The sequence below is a fragment of the Sphaerodactylus townsendi genome, linkage group LG08 (genome assembly GCF_021028975.2).
Source record: "Sphaerodactylus townsendi isolate TG3544 linkage group LG08, MPM_Stown_v2.3, whole genome shotgun sequence".
Taxonomy (NCBI): Eukaryota; Metazoa; Chordata; class Lepidosauria; order Squamata; family Sphaerodactylidae; genus Sphaerodactylus; species Sphaerodactylus townsendi.
In genome coordinates this window covers 110,893,424-110,910,907 of record NC_059432.1, presented here as the reverse complement: position 1 = coordinate 110,910,907, position 17,484 = coordinate 110,893,424, and the positions used below count along the sequence as shown (strand labels likewise).

General features: G+C 48.8%; 2 protein-coding genes across 2 annotated transcripts in view; one reads left to right on the top strand and one right to left on the bottom strand.

The window, feature by feature from the left end:
- The window catches only part of ALPI (alkaline phosphatase, intestinal), an 88,555-nt gene that overhangs the window by 66,329 nt on the left and 4,742 nt on the right, over positions 1–17,484 (top strand). The window lies entirely within an intron of this gene.
- Positions 4,218–15,390, bottom strand: LOC125437894 (acetylcholine receptor subunit delta-like). Its single transcript, XM_048505944.1, has 8 exons — positions 14,952–15,390; positions 13,645–13,790; positions 11,956–12,000; positions 10,154–10,263; positions 8,162–8,317; positions 6,171–6,286; positions 5,119–5,319; positions 4,218–4,333 (listed from the first exon to the last, which is right to left on the bottom strand). Exons 1-8 carry the CDS (start codon positions 15,001–15,003, stop codon positions 4,218–4,220), a joined length of 942 nt encoding a protein of 313 aa, XP_048361901.1. The 5' UTR covers positions 15,004–15,390.

The following is a 17,484-nucleotide window of genomic DNA, read 5'->3' as shown; positions in this document are numbered from 1 at the left end:
CATCCATCCATCCATCCATCCATCCATCCATCCATCCATCCATCCATCCATCCATCCATCCATCCATGGCTGTTCTCTTAAGACAGCAAATCAGTACAAAAATACAACTTAAACCCATTAAAAACTTGAGCAGCAGTTACAAAAAATAAATACAAATTCAAACAACATGGAATAGCTCTGCCTTGGCAGCAGGTGATGTGAAAGACCTCTGACTAGGACCCTGGACAGCAGCTGCCAGTCTAAAAAGGCAATACTCACTTTGACAGATCAAGGGCATAAAGCAGATTCATGTGTTTCATGTGGCAATGATGCCTAAGACGTAGATGTGCTCATTAAAACCGCCCCAAAAGGCAAATACTTCCCAGCTTTGTCCTGAAATGCCTTCCCCCATATAGACAGATAGAGTTGTTCCGACAGGCATATGGTTGAGGCAGCTCCCATTTACCATAAATAACCAGTTATTAATTATCAGTTATTCAATTAGAAGAAGAGTAGAAGAGTTCGGATTTATATCCCCCCTTTCTCTCCTGCAGCAGACTCAAAGGAGCTTACAATCTCCTTGCCCTTCCCCCCTCACAACAAACACCCTGTGAGGTAGAAGAAGAAGAGTTTGGATTTATATCCCCCCTTTCTCTCCTGCAGGAGACTCAAAGGGGCTTACAATCTCCTTGCCCTTCCCCCCTCACCACAAACACCCTGTGAGGTAGGTGGGGCTGAGAGAGCTCCGAGAAGCTGTGACTAGCCCAAGGTCACCCAGCTGGCATGTGAGGGAGTGCACAGGCTAATCTGAATTCCCCAGATAAGCCTCCACAGCTCAGACGGCAGAGCTGGGAATCAAACCTGGTTCCTCCAGATCAGAGTACACCTGCTCTTAGCCATTAGCCACTACGCCACTGCTGCTCCTAGGCCTCTGAGTGGGGCTCGAATTGTAATGAAAGGCCAACGACCAGGTATGGAACTGACAGTTGTAATATTAAACAAAATTAAATAATAATAGTAATAATCCCCTCATGGACACCCCCTTGTCGTGGGGATGGGGCTTGCATGCTTCGACGTTGCCGGATAGGTCTCAACCAAAAAACCAGACTGCCAGAACCTGTTGAATCCGGCCATGAAAGCCTTCGACAATACATCAGACTAAGAGTGTCTGCCAACCCATACAATATGGTGATACAAATGAAAAATATCTTCATATCGCATTGGTCGTCGCATGAGTCAACAAGGGCTGTGTCGCATGCTGGGGTCCCTGGGCAAGCGTCAACAAGTGGGCTACAAGTGGACCAACCATAAAAAAGAAAGAAGTACAGGGCACAAGAAAATCGTGCCATCATGGATTGTTGCTACAACTCTGAGCCAGAAAAAGAGGATACTTGAAGCGGATGTACAAACTGTGGAAACAACGCTACCCAGATTTGAATATCACTCAACAAACACTGGCAGATCAAAGGCGATTCCATCCTACGAAATAAAGTGTTTCATGGAAAATGAGAAGGTCAAGATCTAGTGGGACTTCCGAATCCAAACAGACAAAATGTTGGCACATAATACCCCAGACATCACAGAGACTGAGGACAAGAAAGTGAGCATCATCGACATAGCAGTCCCCGGTGACAGCAGGGTCATTGAAAAAGAACACGAGAAGGTCACTAGATACCGCGATTTGAAAATCGAGCTTCAGCATCTATGGCACAAACCGTCTGAGGTCATCCCAGTAATAATTGGCACCCTGCGCGCCATCCTGAAAACACTCGGGCAGCACTTGAAACATCTTCAAATTGACAAAATTAACATCTGTCAAATTCAGAAGGCAGCCTTGCTGGGATCCGCACAAATAATACACGATACATTACAACTTCCTAGGCCTCTGGGTGAGGCTCAAATTGTAATGAAGGCCAACAACCAGCTAAAGATCTGGCAGCTGTGAAATCTCCAATAATAATAAAAGGCAGCCCTGCTGGGATCCGCACGAATACTACACCGATACATTACAACTTCCTAGGCCTCTGGGTGAGGCTTGAATTGTAATTTGCTTTCCCTTTGAATTGTAATTTGCTCCCCTTTGCTTTCTATGGGTCCCTAACATCATCGGGACCCATTATTCTCTCTTTATTTCTTTTTAGGAGGGTCATGTAAGGGTTTCGTGGGGCGCTGTTTTAGGTTAAAATTGCTGTTTATATTGTATTTATGTTTTGATATATGATGTTTTTATACATGATTTTTTTTTTGTGCACTGCCCTGAGCCCTTCGGGGATAGGGCGGTATATTAAATCTAATAAATAAATAAAGGAAGGAAGGAAGGAAGGAAGGAAGGAAGGAAGGAAGGAAGGAAGGAAGGAAGGAAGGAAGGAAGGAAGGAAGGAAGGAAGGAAGGAAGGAAGGAAGGAAGGAAGGAAGGAAGGAAGGAAGGAAGGAAGGAAGGAAGGAAGGAAGGAAGGAAGGAAGGAAGGAAGGAAGGAAGGAAGGAAGGAAGGAAGGAAGGAAGGAAGGAAGGAAGAAAGAAAGAAAGAAAGAAAGAAAGAAAGAAAGAAAGAAAGAAAGAAAGAAAGAAAGAAAGAAAGAAAGAAAGAAAGAAAGAAAGAAAGAAAGAAAGAAAGAAAGGCCAACAACCAGCTAAAGATCTGGCAGCTGTGAAATCGACCCAAATGATGATGGTGACGGAACTCTGAGTTTCTGGGGGAAGGGAACAGATGCTAGGAATATCATAGTCTCCCCAGTTTGAAATATCACTGTAGGACCAGTATTGGGGAATCTGTCACAGCCTGCCCAGGGTCCCCCTATTCCCACTACTACCGTGTTTCCCCGAAAATAAGACAGCGTCTTATATTAATTTTTGCTCCCAAAGGTGCGCTATGTCTTATTTTCGGGGGATGTCTTATTTTCCTGTGTCCTGTTCGTCGGGCATGCTTCCAAACAAAAACTTTGCTACGTCTTACTTTCGGGGGATGCCTTATATTTCGCACATCAGCAAAACCTCCACTACGTCTTATTTTCAGGGGATGTCTTATATTCGGGGAAACAGGGTAGGTTCCCATTCTTGCCTCCCCGTGTGCTCCACCTGCCTGTATGACTTCCCTGTGTCCACTTGCAAGTTTCCCCGTCACCCACAGTCATAGCTGGCCACACGGCCTACGTGTCCTTTCCCCCAATGGTGCTGGGGGGGGGGGGGGGCTGCAGCTAGGAGTGCCACTGCCTTGCGGTCACCAGGAATGCTGAAACTTTGTGTGCCACTAATATCCTTTTCTCCAGCAGCGCTGGTTGGCACATTCAATTAAGAGCAGAGGTAGCAAAGCACACAAAAGCAAGCAATGGAGATGTATGAGTGGAAGAAGAGAAAGGGTTTAGATTTATGCTCCGTCTTTCTCTCCTGTGAGGAAACTCAAGGTGCCAAACAAACTCCTTTCCCTTCCTCTCCCCACAACAGACAGCTTGTGAGCTTGGTGGGGCTGAGAGCGTTCAGAGAGAACTGTGACTAGCTTAAGGTCACCCAGCAGGCTTCATGTGTAGGAGCGGGGGAAACAAATCCAGTTCACCAGGTAAGAGTCCGCCGCTCGTGTGAAGGAGTGGGGAATCAACCCAGTTCTCCACATTAGAGTCCACCTGCTCTTAACTACGACACCCTACTGACTCTCTTGGCGATGTCAGAGGAGACGACAGAAGAAGAAGAAGAAGAAGAAGAAGAAGAAGAAGAAGAAGAAGAAGAAGAAGAAGAAGAAGAAGAAGAAGAAGAAGAGGAGGAGGAGGAGGAGGAGGAGCTTGGATTTATATCCCTCTTTCTCTCCTGCAGGAGACTCAAAGGGGCTTACAATCTCCTTGCCCTTCCCCCCTCACAACAAACACCCTGTGAGGTAGGTGGGGCTGAGAGAGCTCTGACTAGCCCAAGGGCACCCAGCTGGCGTGTGTGGGAGTGCACAGGCTAATCTGAATTCCCCAGATAAGCCTCCACAGCTCAGGCGGCAGAGCTGGGAATCAAACCCGGTTCCTCCAGATTAGATACACGAGCTCTTAACCTCCTATGCCACTGCTGAGTAGGGTCAGCAGCAGTGGGTCCCACCAGAAGTTTGGGTCTTGGCAGCTGCCCCACATGGGAGTATGTTGACTCCAGTCCTGCCCTTCTCCCTCCTTCAAATCTCTGGTCTCTAAATTCTGATCTGGCAGCTGTAATTCCCTGCCGACCCTGAGCCTAGGAACCGGCCAGCCAGATCTGGGCGGAGGAAGACTCACTTGCCAATGAGCGGGATCGCGAGGGAGGTGGCCGGCAGACGCTGAGAGATCAGCAGCAGGAAGACGGACTGAGCCAGCAGCACAGAGATGGCCAGGGTGACTTTCTCTCCACCTGGAAGGTGCAAAAGGACACAAGAGCCATGTATGCACTTGTGGTCTGCCTCACAGTGAATGCACATTCCCTTTGGGTTGGATTCTCGGTTGCGCACACATTGTCCTCCCTCACAAGCTGCAGATCAGAGAATCCCTGTGGTTTCCGAAAGCAGGTAATGTGCGACTTTTCCCCTGCCTGCGCAGGGAAAGCGAAGTAGACCACTGATCTGTGCACAAGGAAACAGGCCAAAGTACTCTTTGTCTGAAGATCCTCTGAAGATGCCAGCCACAGATGCAGGCGAAACGTCAGGAGAGAATGCTGCTAGAACACGGCCATACAGCCCGGAAACCACACAGCACCCTACTCTTTGTCTACTTCAATATTTCTGTTCCTCTTTGCCTTCCCCCACCCCCACAGAAGCAGTTCCTCCAACTCCACAGCTAGTATTTCCAGAGGATCAATGGACCTTTTTTTTTAAAAGGTGGGGTCCGGAAATCTCCCATATTTACAACTGATCTCTGGACAACCGCAATCAATCCCCCTTTGGAGGGTGGGTTCTCTGGCATTGGTAATCTCGATAAATTGAATTGTTTTTAGGTATAAATGGAATTTTAAAAAGAAAATTTAAGAAAAAAACAAATTAAAATTAATTTTTAAAAAAGTAATAAAATGTTTAAGGGGGGGGGGAGGCCCAAATGTGTCATTTGGGTCCACGGTGGTTTTTGACTGTCCTGGAAGGGTGCGAGAAGAGTGAAAGAGGCTCGCTGCGCCTCGACAGGCAGCAGGGAAGCCATTTTGCTCACTGTCTGCCGGCAGGTAGAAGACGAGGATGGTCATGAAGGCGATGAGGATGCAGGGTGTGACAATATTGATGAGGTAGAAGAGGGGTTTGCGCTTGATGATGAGGTAGAAAGTGATGTCCTGGTGCTTGTTGCTTTCGAGAGGGAAGTTCGGGTCAGTGTTTTTACGGGCAGGCCGGTGGACAATCTCCCATTCGCCGTTCTCTGGAGAGAGAGGGGGAGAGAGAGAGAGAGAGGGAGAGGGAGAGGGAGAGAGGGAGGGAGGGAGGGAGAGAGAGAGAGAGGGAGGGAGAGAGAGAGAGAGAGAGAGAGAGAGAGAGAGAGAATAAGGCTGCGGGAGCAGACTGTCTTTGGGCCTTTCCCCACTTACCTTAAGCCCCGCACTACTCTCCTCAAGTAGCGCGGGGTCCCCCGGCACTCCCCACTATAGGGGCGACGACAACGCAGCCGCCCCGACGCTGCTGCTGTCACGCCCCCTCAGCATGTGGCATCCCTGGTGCTCTTCCAAACGGCACAGAGCGCGAGGTCGTGGAGACGCCCGGGCACGCACCAGAAATGATGTGCGCTGAGAGCAGCACGTGGCATAGGGGGGATTGTGGTGAATGGGGAAACGCCCTTTGTAGCCCTATAGCTGATTATTCTCCAATATACGGGGCCTGGAGAATTCTCCAGAATGACAACGGATTTTTGGATCAATGAAACCCACCCCACTGGATGCTATGAAGGCCATTATACCCATTATCCTCTCACATTATACCCTCAATCCTTAAATCTCCCATCCGGTTGTTGGCAATGTGCCACAGTTTACCCTGGAGCCACAAGGCATTGGTCCCATAAACTCCATTCCCTGGGCATCACAGCTTTTCTTTTAAGGTTCAAATTTTTTGCCCTCATGTCACAGGTGCAAACAATCTGCTTGTAGGCTCTACTAAGAAACGTCCACTGAGAAGCCACAATTAGCAGCCATTCTTCTTCAGCCGCCAGCAGAAGCCACAGTGTGACCCCACCCACAATGCATTTCCCCCACCTTAATTCCATGCCACAGAAAGTTGTACCCGTGAATCCTGCAGGGTCAATGATGATCCACTCCACCAAGTAAGTCTTCTTGGTCTCATCATCCTCTTTTGTCATGAGCTCCATAGATATCTCCTTAGCGTTGTACATCAACGAGCTGGGGAGAGAAGGAGAACAATATGGTGAGTGCCTGCTGTGAAACTGATGCCGAGAAGACTACTCAGAATAACTCTGTTCTTTGACTGTCTTCTGGGAAGGGGCTGTGACTTAATTGAAGAGCATCTGCTTGGCATGTAGAAGGTGCCAGGTTCGGGATCTGGTATCTCCAGTTAAAAGATCTGGCACTAGGTGATGTGAAAACACCCAAGTCCCTGCAGAATCACTGTGGGCCAAATTATTTGTTGGAGAATTTGTTATGGCCTTGGGTGCTGTGTGGTTTCTGGGCTGTATGGCCGTGTTCTAGCAGCATTCTCTCCTGATGTTTCACCTGCAAACGAATGCTGCTAGAACACGGCCATACAGCCCGGAAACCACACAGCACCCCAGTGATTCCGGCCGTGAAAGCCTTTCAACAATACATTGCTATAGCCTTGTTTCAAGGTAGAGCATTGGTTTAACTCGACCATGTCTGCTTTGACTGACGGTGGCATTCTGTCGTAGACAGGCCCCCAGGAACCAGCAGATAGTCCAGACACAATTCTTAGTGGGTTCAGCCATTTAATGGACACACAGAGCATGGAACCAAGGCGAGGCTAGAAGCAGAAACAATGACCTGCAAACTGAACCACAACCTCACTGCCGCAAGCCAGCTCAGCTGCAACCTCTCTTTCATATCTCCCCTCCAATTCCCTTGTGCAATAACCTCTTGCAGTTGGGTTACTTTAGTCTGGCTCCTGCAAAGACTTTGCATCTAATCCAGCTCGCCCCATAGCTGCTAATCTTCTTTGCTATAAACTAGCACACAGTCTGCTCCTGTGTTGCTCCTGGGGCCCTGGAGATGGTGTGTGTGTGTGTGTGTGTGTGTGTGTGTGACCGAGTTACCTCTGGCTTAGTATCAAGAGGCTGAAGAGTCTCAGAGCTAGACCCTGGCTGGGGAATCTCAGAGCTTGGACCTGGCTGTGGATCTCAGCCTGAACGCTCTGCCTGAGCCTTTGGACCTGGATGTCCTGCAGGAACTTCTGGCTGCTCAGGCTCTGCATTTACAAGCAGTGCCTGGGCATCTGGAACCAACTGTCCCCTCCTCTCCATCTGAGTCTTCCTCCTGGGGGTCCCCAGCCAGACCAGGCTGAGCCATAACACATTCTGGCATCTCTGGAACAGAACTTTCTTTCCTAGCCGCTGCCACCAGAGGTCCTTTAACTAGTGATGTGAGGAACGGGGTTTGGGACTCCAAGCATGGCTGGGCTGTACTCCTGAACCACAGATATCCCTTTGCTGAGTTCATTTTCTTCAAGGGTACTCTAAGGTCTCCCCCTCCATAAAAAAAGCAAAAACATTTTTTTTCTGCTGGCTTCACCCCACCCTTATGAATTTAGGGTGCTTTCACCTATACTGAACAACAGAGGCGTAGCAAGGGGGGAAGCGCCCAGTGTACCAATGCATCCTCCGCCCTGGAATGTCCCTGTCCTGCCCCAGGATACCCCCACCAGGCTCCCAGAATGCCCTTGCCACACCCCCGTAGGGGCGCACGCCCGGTGCATCATGCACCCCCTGTCCCCTTGGAGCTACGCCTCTGCCGAGCAGTGCTCTTCCAATGCACTTTGCAACTCTTTTTTCAAGTGTTAAAGGGCAAAATCATTTGCAAACGATTGCTGAAGTGGACTAAATGTGAATAGAAAGTGCATATTTAGCGTGTGTGTGAAAGCAGCTGAATAAAAGTAGGCGCCGCCCACGTCGTCTTTGCACTCCTACAAGTGCACTGACAGCAGCAGTGTGTGCAAGGAATTTGTGGGGGGGAGGGACCACATCCCAATGCATGCACGAACATCCCCTGAAACACAAAGAAAAGAGAGAATAGCTAGCAATTCCAAACCTGAACTTCAAGGTGCAGTTCTGCCAGTCGAAGGGGAAGAAGTTGACGTTGATGGGGCAGGCACTGCGGAAGATGGCTGGTGGGAGCCAGTATACATAGCCGGTGTCATACACCAGAATGTTGCAACTGTAGGTGATCTGGAATTCGCCATCATTGCTGCAGAGGGAGACAATGCCACGTTGCCAAGGAGAAGGCCTAGTTCAGCCCGGAGAATCTTGTCTTTGTATGACCTAGTTCAGTCCAGAGAATTTTGTCTTTATAAGACCTACCTCAGCCCAGAGACTCTTCTCCTTATGACACCTACCTCGGCCCAAAGAATCTTCTCCTTATAAGATCTACCTCAGCTCAGACAATCTTCTCCTTATAAGACCTACCTCAGCCAAAAGAATCTTCTCCTCATAAGCTCTACCTCAGCCCAAAGAATCTTCTCATAAGACCTACCTCAGCTCAGAGAATCTTCTCCTTATGAGACCTACCTCAGCTCAGAGAATCTTCTCCTTATGAGACCTACCTCAGCCCAGAGAATCTTCTCCTTATAAGATCTACCTCAGCCCAGAGAATCTTCTCCTTATAAGATCTACCTCAGCCCAGAGAATCTTCTCCTTATAAGACCTACCTCAGCCCAGAGAATCTTCTCCTTATAAGATCTACCTCAGCTCAGAGAATCTCCTTATAAGAACTACCTCAGCTCAGAGAATCTTCTCCTTATAAGACCTACCTCAGCCCAGAGAATCTTCTCCTTATAAGATCTACCTCAGCCCAGAGAATCTTCTCCTTATAAGATCTACCTCAGCCCAAAGAATCTTCTCCTTATAAGATCTACCTCAGCTCAGATAATCTCCTTATAAGAACTACCTCAGCTCAGATAATCTCCTTATAAGAACTACCTCAGCTCAGAGAATCTTCTCCTTATAAGACCTATCCCAGTTCAAATAATTTTGTCTCAATAGGACCTAGCTCAGTCCAGATATTTTTCTCCTTATGAGACCTACCTCATCTCAGAGAATCCTCTCCTTATGAGACCTATCTCAGTCCGGAGAATCTTGTCTTTGTAGGTCCTAGTTCTGATCAGAGAATCTTGTCTTTATACCTCAGCCGGAAGAATATTTTCCTTCTAAGATTGAATTCAACCCAGGCATCTTCTTCTTATAGACACAGGGCAAACGGGTCCTCTGACTTAGATGGGAAAGTCTCCTGGGGCCTTGATGCTCACATAAAACAGCCTGGCCTCTGCTCAGATGCTACAGCCTGCAGGTCCAGCTGTAGGATCAGGGCAAAATAAAAAGCTGGGAACCTTAGAACATAAGAACATAAGAACAAGCCAGCTGGATCAGACCACAGTCCATCTAGTCCAGCTCTCTGCTACTCACAGTGGCCCACCAGGTGCCTTTGGGAGCTCATGTGCAGGAGGTGAAAGCAATGGCCTTCTGCTGCTGCTGCTCCCGAGCACCTGGTCTGCTAAGGCATTTGCAATCTCAGATCAAGGAGGATCAAGATTGGGAGCCATAGATCGACTTCTCCTCCATAAATCTGTCCAAGCCCCTTTTAAAGCTATCCAGGTTAGTGGCCATCACCACCTCCTGTGGCAGCATATTCCAAACACCAATCACACATTGCGTGAAGAAGTGTTTCCTTTTATTAGTCCTAATTCTTCCCCCCAGCATTTTCAATGAATGCCCCCTGGTTCTAGTATTGTGAGAAAGAGAGAAAAATGTCTCTTTGTCAACATTTTCTACCCCATGCATAATTTTATAGACTTCAATCATATCCCCCCTCAGACGTCTCCTCTCCAAACGAAAGAGTCCCAAACGCTGCAGCCTCTCCTCATAAGGAAGGTGCTCCAGTCCCTCAATCATCCTCGTTGCCCTTCTCTGCACTTTTTCCTGTCTCTTCAATATCCTTTTTGAGATGTGGCGACCAGAACTGAACAGAACTGAACAGAACTTAGGAATGTGGCGACCAGAACTGAACAGAACTTAGGAAACAACTCACTTGTTCTCCAGGACAATTTCAGGTAGCCACACCATGTCTGCTGGGAGGCGGAGGACATCGATTCCTCCAAATTCTGTCTGATTCCACTGCAACCTGTAGTCAGTCCATCCCTGTGGATAGTCAAGGAGATAAACAAACAGAGGCGATGCAATGTGCTAAACAATAACAAAAAAAATTCGCGTTGCACCTAACCGCTGGCACTAATACACATACGTTTTAATTTTTATATATCATCCAACCCATCCAAATGGATTTATGTTCCTTTTCTCTGTTAAAGGGATATACATATTATAAAAAAAATGAATGGATGTTAGCTATGTAATGCATTAATAATATTAAGAAATTGGATGACATATAAAAATTAAAACATATGTGTATTAGTGCCAGCAGTTAGGTGCAAGGCAATTTTTTTGATAGTCAAGGAGATGCCATTCAGATTTCTCATCACCGACCATCTCTCTTTCTCTCAAATACACTTCTTTCCTGCCCTTTCTTTCTCCTCACGGCCTCCCATTGAGGTAGGTTCAGTTGAGCTAGTGAGTGGCCAAACGAAAGTGAGTTTTTATGGCAGAGTCGAGATTTGAACCTAGATCTCCCAGGAGCAGCAGTGGCGTAGGAGGTTAAGAGCTCGTGTCTCTAATCTGGAGGAACCAGGTTTGACTCCCAGCTCTGCCACCTGAGCTGTGGAGGCTTATCTGGGGAATTCAGATTAGCCTGTGCACTCCCACACATGCCAGCTGGGTGACCTTGGGCTAGTCACAGCTTCTCGGAGCTCTCTCAGCCCCACCCACCTCACAGGGTGTTTGTTGTGAAGGGGGAAGGGCAAGGAGGTTGTAAGCCCCTTTGAGTCTCCTGCAGGAGAGAAAGGGGGGATATAAATCCAAACTCCTCCTCTTCTTCCTCTTCCTCTTCCTCTTCCTCTTCCTCTTCCTCTTCCTCTTCCTCTTCCTCTTCCTCTTCCTCTTCCTCTTCCTCTTCCTCCTCTTCTTCTTCTTCTTCTTCTTCTTCTTCTTCTTCTTCTTCTTCTTCTTCTTCTTCTTCTTCTTCTTCTTCTTCTTCTTCTTCTTCTTCTTCTCTGTGACTCTAACCCAGATAGGTAAAAGGTAAAGGTATTCCCTTGTGCAAGCTGTGACTAGTTCAAGGTCACCCAGTAGGAATATAGGAGTCAGAGGTGGGATCCAGCAGGTTCTCACAGGTTCCTGAGAGTAGGTTACTAATTATTTGTGTGTGCCAAGAGGGGGTTACTAATGGGTGATTTTGCCACGTGATTTTTGCCTTAGTTACGCCCCTCCTCTCAGCAGTAGCGCGCAGAACTTGGAGCAATCTAGCAGGAGGTGCACCAGCGTGCGTGGCAGCCTGCGCCTGCATGCATTCGTTTCCCGCCCAAGGACCGGCGCAGCGGCTGCATCCTTGCCACAGCCCTGCCCTGCCCTGGAATGTACAGCCCGCGCCCCCATTGTGTGCCCGTAGCCCCGGTGGCTTCACGCCACAGTTTGAATCCCACCACCATGGGAACCTGTTACTAAAAATTTTGGATCCCACCACTGATAGGAGTGGGAAATCAAATCCAGTTCACCAGTTTAGAGTCAGCTGCTTATTTAGAGGAGTGGGGAATCAAACCCGGGTCTCCAGATGAGAGTCCACCTGCTCTTAACGCTACACCAGAGGAAAGCTTTTGTATTTCAAAAGAAAGGTTTTGCTTCTTTGTTTGGCTTCTTTGTCCAACTGTCAAGCGATCTTGTGCCCCCAGTATCCTGCCGTGGCCCAGCTGAGTTTCTCAAGAGGCTGACCATTCTACTTACATGCTCGATCCACACGCTGGTGGTGAGTGTTTCATCCGCCTCTTTCTGTAACGGAACAAGGAGGCTGAATTTAAAATCACAATCTCGGAAAGAAGCATTAGGAGGAGGGGTCAGAGAGAGCAGCAATCCACAGTCTGCCTTCCTGTATTTAATGCACAGATTGAGCATCCAGAGTGAAGTCTATCCCAGGAGTCCTCATCATGGTGCCCACCAATTCCTTTCTTGGAGCCCGCTAAGTGTTTTTAGAAACTAGGGTGTTGTGGGTTTTCCGGGTTGTATGGCTGTGTTCCAGTAGCATTTTCTCCTGACGTTTCGTTTGCATCTTTGGCTGGCATCTTCAGAGGATCTTCCTCTGAAGATGCCAGCCACACATGTAGGTGAAACGTCAGGAGAAAATGCTACTGGAACACGGCCATGCAACCCGGAAAACCCGCAACACCGTAGTGATTCTGGCCATGAAAGCTTTTGACAATACGTTGTTTTTAGAAAGTGTGCCGGGGCAGCTAGGGGCGTATCAGCAATAAAGAACACCAGCAGCAAGCAGTGAAATTGCGCCCCCTCGGCGGCATAGTGGCTAGAGCCACCCCCGTGGTTTTTGAATGCCCCCAACACACGGTTGGGTGATTTGGAGCCCTTTCTCTTGTGAGTATGTCATGTTGCCAACCTCCCGGCGACAGCTGGAGATTTTTCACAGCATTCTCAATTGATCTCCAAGCTGGCTAGATCAGCCCCCTTGGAAGGAAACCGTTGTGCGCCACAAAGAAATCATAGAGTTGGAAGAGACCCCAAGGGCCATCGGAACACACAATAAAAGCACTCCTGACAGAAGGCCATCCAGCCTCTGTTTAAAAACCTCCAAAGAAGGAGACTCCACTACACTGAAAGGTAGTGCATTCCACTGTCGAACAGCCCTGACTGTCAGGACGTTTTTCCTGATGTTTAGATGGAATCTCTTGTCCTTCCCCTTGAACCCATGACTCCTGGTCCTAGTCTTTGGAGCCGCAGAAAACAAGCTTGCTCCCTCAGCAACATGACATCCCTTCAAATTTCTAAACCCTCGTATCTTCGAGACCCTCGTATCTTCGAGACCGCATCACCCCATATGTCCCTACACGGCCTCTTCGTTCAGTGGAGGCCAATCTATTAGTGGTCCCTGGCCCCTCGATGATGCGGCTGGCCTCCACACGGGCCAGGGCCTTTACGGCTCTGGCCCCGGCCTGGTGGAACGCTCTCCCACCAGCTGTCCGGGCCCTGCGGGATCTTGGTGAATTCCGCAGGGCCTGTAAGACGGAGCTGTTCCGCCGGGTCTTTGGAGGGACCGGCCGCTGATGGTGCCCCCCCCCTTCTTCTTGGCTCTTACATCTGGGCCTTATACTATCTGATGGACTCGCCATTCCTCCCTTTGAGAAAGGATTTAATAATAGGCAGTCGGGTGCCACTTTAATTATCAGTATTATAGTTAGTCTTCCGCTGCTTTTATAGGTTTTAACTAATTTATGATGGTTTTATGATTGTATTTTGTCACATGTTGTACACCGCCTGGAGCCCTTCGGGGATAGGGTGGTATAAAAGCCTAAAGTATAAATAAAATAAATAAAAATAAAATAAACATGGCTCTCCAGGTCCCACCACGTAAATGCCCGCCCTGTCATAGTGAATTGATCTGGTCAGACATGAAAAGGAACTCACCAGGGACACAAGATTGGAGAGAGTCAATGCCAGATAGATGGTGAGGCTTTCGTCCTTGGAAGCCACCGGCCGTAGATCTTTGTTGTAACCTTTCTCCTCAAAAAGGTGTTTAATGAGGGTCTCCTCCATGTTCGCAGCTAGGGTGCCTGGAGAGGCAGAGACAGAAGGGGCGTTGAGGGATGGGCTGTATGTCATTGCACCCTACAGAACTCCTCCCCCTCCCCAAACCCCTTGGTTTACGGCTGAGACCAGATTTGAACCAGGGCTTCTGGATTTCACGGGTCGCCATGAGAGAGCCATTTGAAAAATTATTTTTTTTCACACGTTTTATTTTTTGTTGTGAGGGGGGAAGGGCAAGGAGATTGTAAGCCCCTTTGAGTCTCCTGCAGGAGAGAAAGGGGGGATATAAATCCAAACTCTTCTTCTTCTTCTTTGGAGGATTTTAAAGAGAGGCTGGATGAACCTATGTCAGGAGTGCTTTAATTGTGTGTTCCTGCATGGCAGGAGAATTTGACTTGATGGCCCTTGTGGTCTCTTCCAACTCTTATGATTCTATGATTCTATTTAGTATGAAACGGCTTCATGTGGAGAAAATAGCTGTTTGGAGGGTGCATTCTACAGTATTATGCCCTGGTGACATCATTCCCTTCCTCAACTCTGCCTCCTCAGGCTCCACCCACAAAATCTCCAGGGGTTTTTTAACCTGGAGTTGGCAATGTTGGCCAGGAGGGCATTTGATCCCAGGAGTGCTTTCACACACACACATTTACACACTCAGAGCAAAGACACACAATCTGAACCGCAGCTCAGTCACAAATGTAGCACCAATCAAGAATAGCCCTGCCGAGATTCCAGCGTGTACCGCCAATTGCAGCCAGCCCCACCCCCCACCATTTGGGGGGCTCTGCCCTTTCTGCAGCTGAGCTCTGCCCAGCAGGCAGAACAGGTGGATTTTGAACGTCAACACTTGAATTGTTCGCTTGTTTCCTTTGGGGCCACGACGCAGCTTCGGGAATTCTGGAGCACCCTCAGCTCAACGCCCCTTGCTCAGCCCCGGGACGTATTTTGGTGACAAAGAAAAGAGGGCCTCTGATCATATGCAGAGTGCCCACAGCAACACCGTCCAGCTCTGCATCTGACAGCCAAGGTCCAGATAAGAGTAGACAGGGATTCCAGCGTGAGAAATCAGGAAGTAAACGCACAGTGTCAATGCTCATCTCTGCTCTTGATGCTAGCAGGACGCGTTGCTGGACATTTTTTCCCCTTTGAGCCCCAGTGGGTGTCAGAAGAATCGGCTGCATCCTTACCTGGGAGGGCAAAGGCCCAAAGCAGAAAGACTCCCAGTCTTGGCCTGTCCATGCTGACCCCCGTGTCGCCCGAGCCGCGTCCCTTCCCTTCGTCTCTGAGCGTATCTGCTGAAAACAGACGGACGTCCTTTGCGGAGACTCTGGTGCCGAAATGCGAATGGACAGCAGCAGGTGGTCGGCTGAGGGGCGAAGGGGGGGGGGAGGGGAGAAAATAGCCAGACCGGGATGAAAAGTGGAAATCCTATCTCTTCCTTCCAGCAGTGTCAAGAGGGGATGAAATGTTCTACTTGCAGTAAACAAAAGTGCAAGGAACCGGCGGGGAGAGGTTGGCCAACATGAAGAACAGCTCTGCCAGGGGTCATCATGGGAGGAAGTGGGGTTGCCAATCTCCAGGGGAGACCTGGAGATCTCCTAGAAGAGGGGTCTGCCACCTGTGGCTCTCCAGATGTTCATGGACTACAAATCCCATCTGCCCTTGCCAGTGTAACCTCAGCTTGTGGGTTCTGCGGGGCAGAACTTGGAATGAGTTTGCAACAACAAATTTTAAAAACAAAATGGTTTACTTTCTTAACATATAACATCAACATTTAACATCACACTTCAAGGTCCTGTTCAGGTTGCACTTTCAAGTCCTTATATTTACAGTCTGCTGATACTGCCAAGTCCAATTCTTCTTTGCAAGGGGGTTGGCTCCTGAAGACTCCAAGGGCTTGGTGAACAGGATTCGACATGATGAAGGTTTCCAGGAGAACTCTCACCCATGACAACCCCAAAAAGAAACCCTGAAACAATAAACTGCAACATTTACAACATAGCAAAAACAAACAACTACCTTCCCAGTAGTTCCCAACAACATTGCAGTTACCTTAACAAGGCGTTAAGGGCTTCTACAACCAAGGTCCGAGTCTGGTAGCCTCGTCTCCTCCAAACTACATGAGGTCTGCAGCCTCTTGCTGCTTTGAGTCTCCACCCCTTTCTGGGTCAACCCATTCTGAGCATGGGGGTTACACCAGCATGGCCATGCTGGCAGCGGCTGATGGGAATTGCAGTCCACGAACATCTGGAGAGCCGCAGGTGGCAGACCCCTGTTAGAATGACAATTGATTTCATAGAATCATAGACCCCTTCCGCACATGCCAAATAAGGCCCTTTCTATCCACTGTCACAATTGTTTGCAAGTGGGTTTTGCTCTTCCGCTCAGTGAAATCCAGCTGCAAAGTGCACTGAAAGTGGATTGAAAGTGCATTGTTCTGCATGTGCAGAAGGGGCCATAGAGTTGGAAGGGGACATGGAGGCCATCTAGCCCAACCCCCTGCGCAATGCAGGATCGGCTGAGAGTATCTCAGACAAGCATTTGTCCAGCTGCTCCTTAAAGACTGCCAGTGTGGGGGAGCTCAATGCCTCTCTGGGTAGCTGATGCCACTGTTGCCCAACTCTTAATAGAAGAAGAAGAAGAAGAAGAAGAAGAAGAAGAAGAAGAAGAAGAAGAAGAAGAAGAAGAAGAAGAAGAAGAAGAAGAAGAAGAAGAAGAAGAGGAGGAGGAGGAGGAGGAGGAGGAGGAGGAGGAGGAGTTTGGATTTAAGTCCCCCTTTTCTCTCCTGCAGGAGACTCAAAGGGGCTGACAATCTCCTTGCCCTTCCCCCCTCACAACAAACACCCTGTGAGGTAGGTGGGGCTGAGAGAGCTCCGAGAAGCTGTGACTAGCCCAAGGTCACCCAGCTGGTGTGTGTGGGAGTGTACAGGCTAATTTGAATCCCCCAGAGAAGCCTCCACAGCTCAGGCGGCAGAGCTGGGAATCAAACCCGGTTCCTCCAGATTAGATACACGAGCTCTTAACCTCCTACACCACTGCTGCTCATCAAAATGTTTTTCCTGCAATCCACCTGGTATTTTTCACCTGCTCCAAATAGGAACCGTTCCCCGCCTTCCTCTAAGTGACAGCCCTTCAAACACTAACAGAGGGAAAACATGCCCCCTCCCTCATTCTCTTCTTCTCCAGATTGACCATTCCCAAGTCCTTCAGCCTTTCTTCATGGGCCTTGGTCTCCAGACCCCTTCACATCCTTGTCGCTCTCCTCTGCCCCCGTGCTGTTCTGTTCACAGTGAGGCCTGCCAAACTGCACATGATGCTCTAAGAGAGCCAGAGTGACGTAGTGGTTAAGAGCAGGTAGATTCCAATCTGGAGAACCGGGTTTGATTCCCCACTCCTCCACCTGAGTGGCAGAGGCTTATCTGGTGAACCAGATGTGTTTCTGCACCCCTACAGTCCTGCTGGGTGACCTTGGGCTAGTCACAGCTCTCTCTGAACTCTCCCAGCCCCACCTACCTCACAAGTTGTTTGTTGTGGGGGGAGGAAGGGAAAGGAGCTTGCAAGCCTCCTTACAGGAGAGAAAAGTGGGATATAAATCCAAACTCTTCTTCTTCTAAGTGGGGCCTGATCAATGCATATACAACGGGACTATGACATCTCCCAACAACAGAGAGCAGTTCTGCTATAGTTCTGGAAGGTAGCCATATTGGCCTTCAGCTAAAG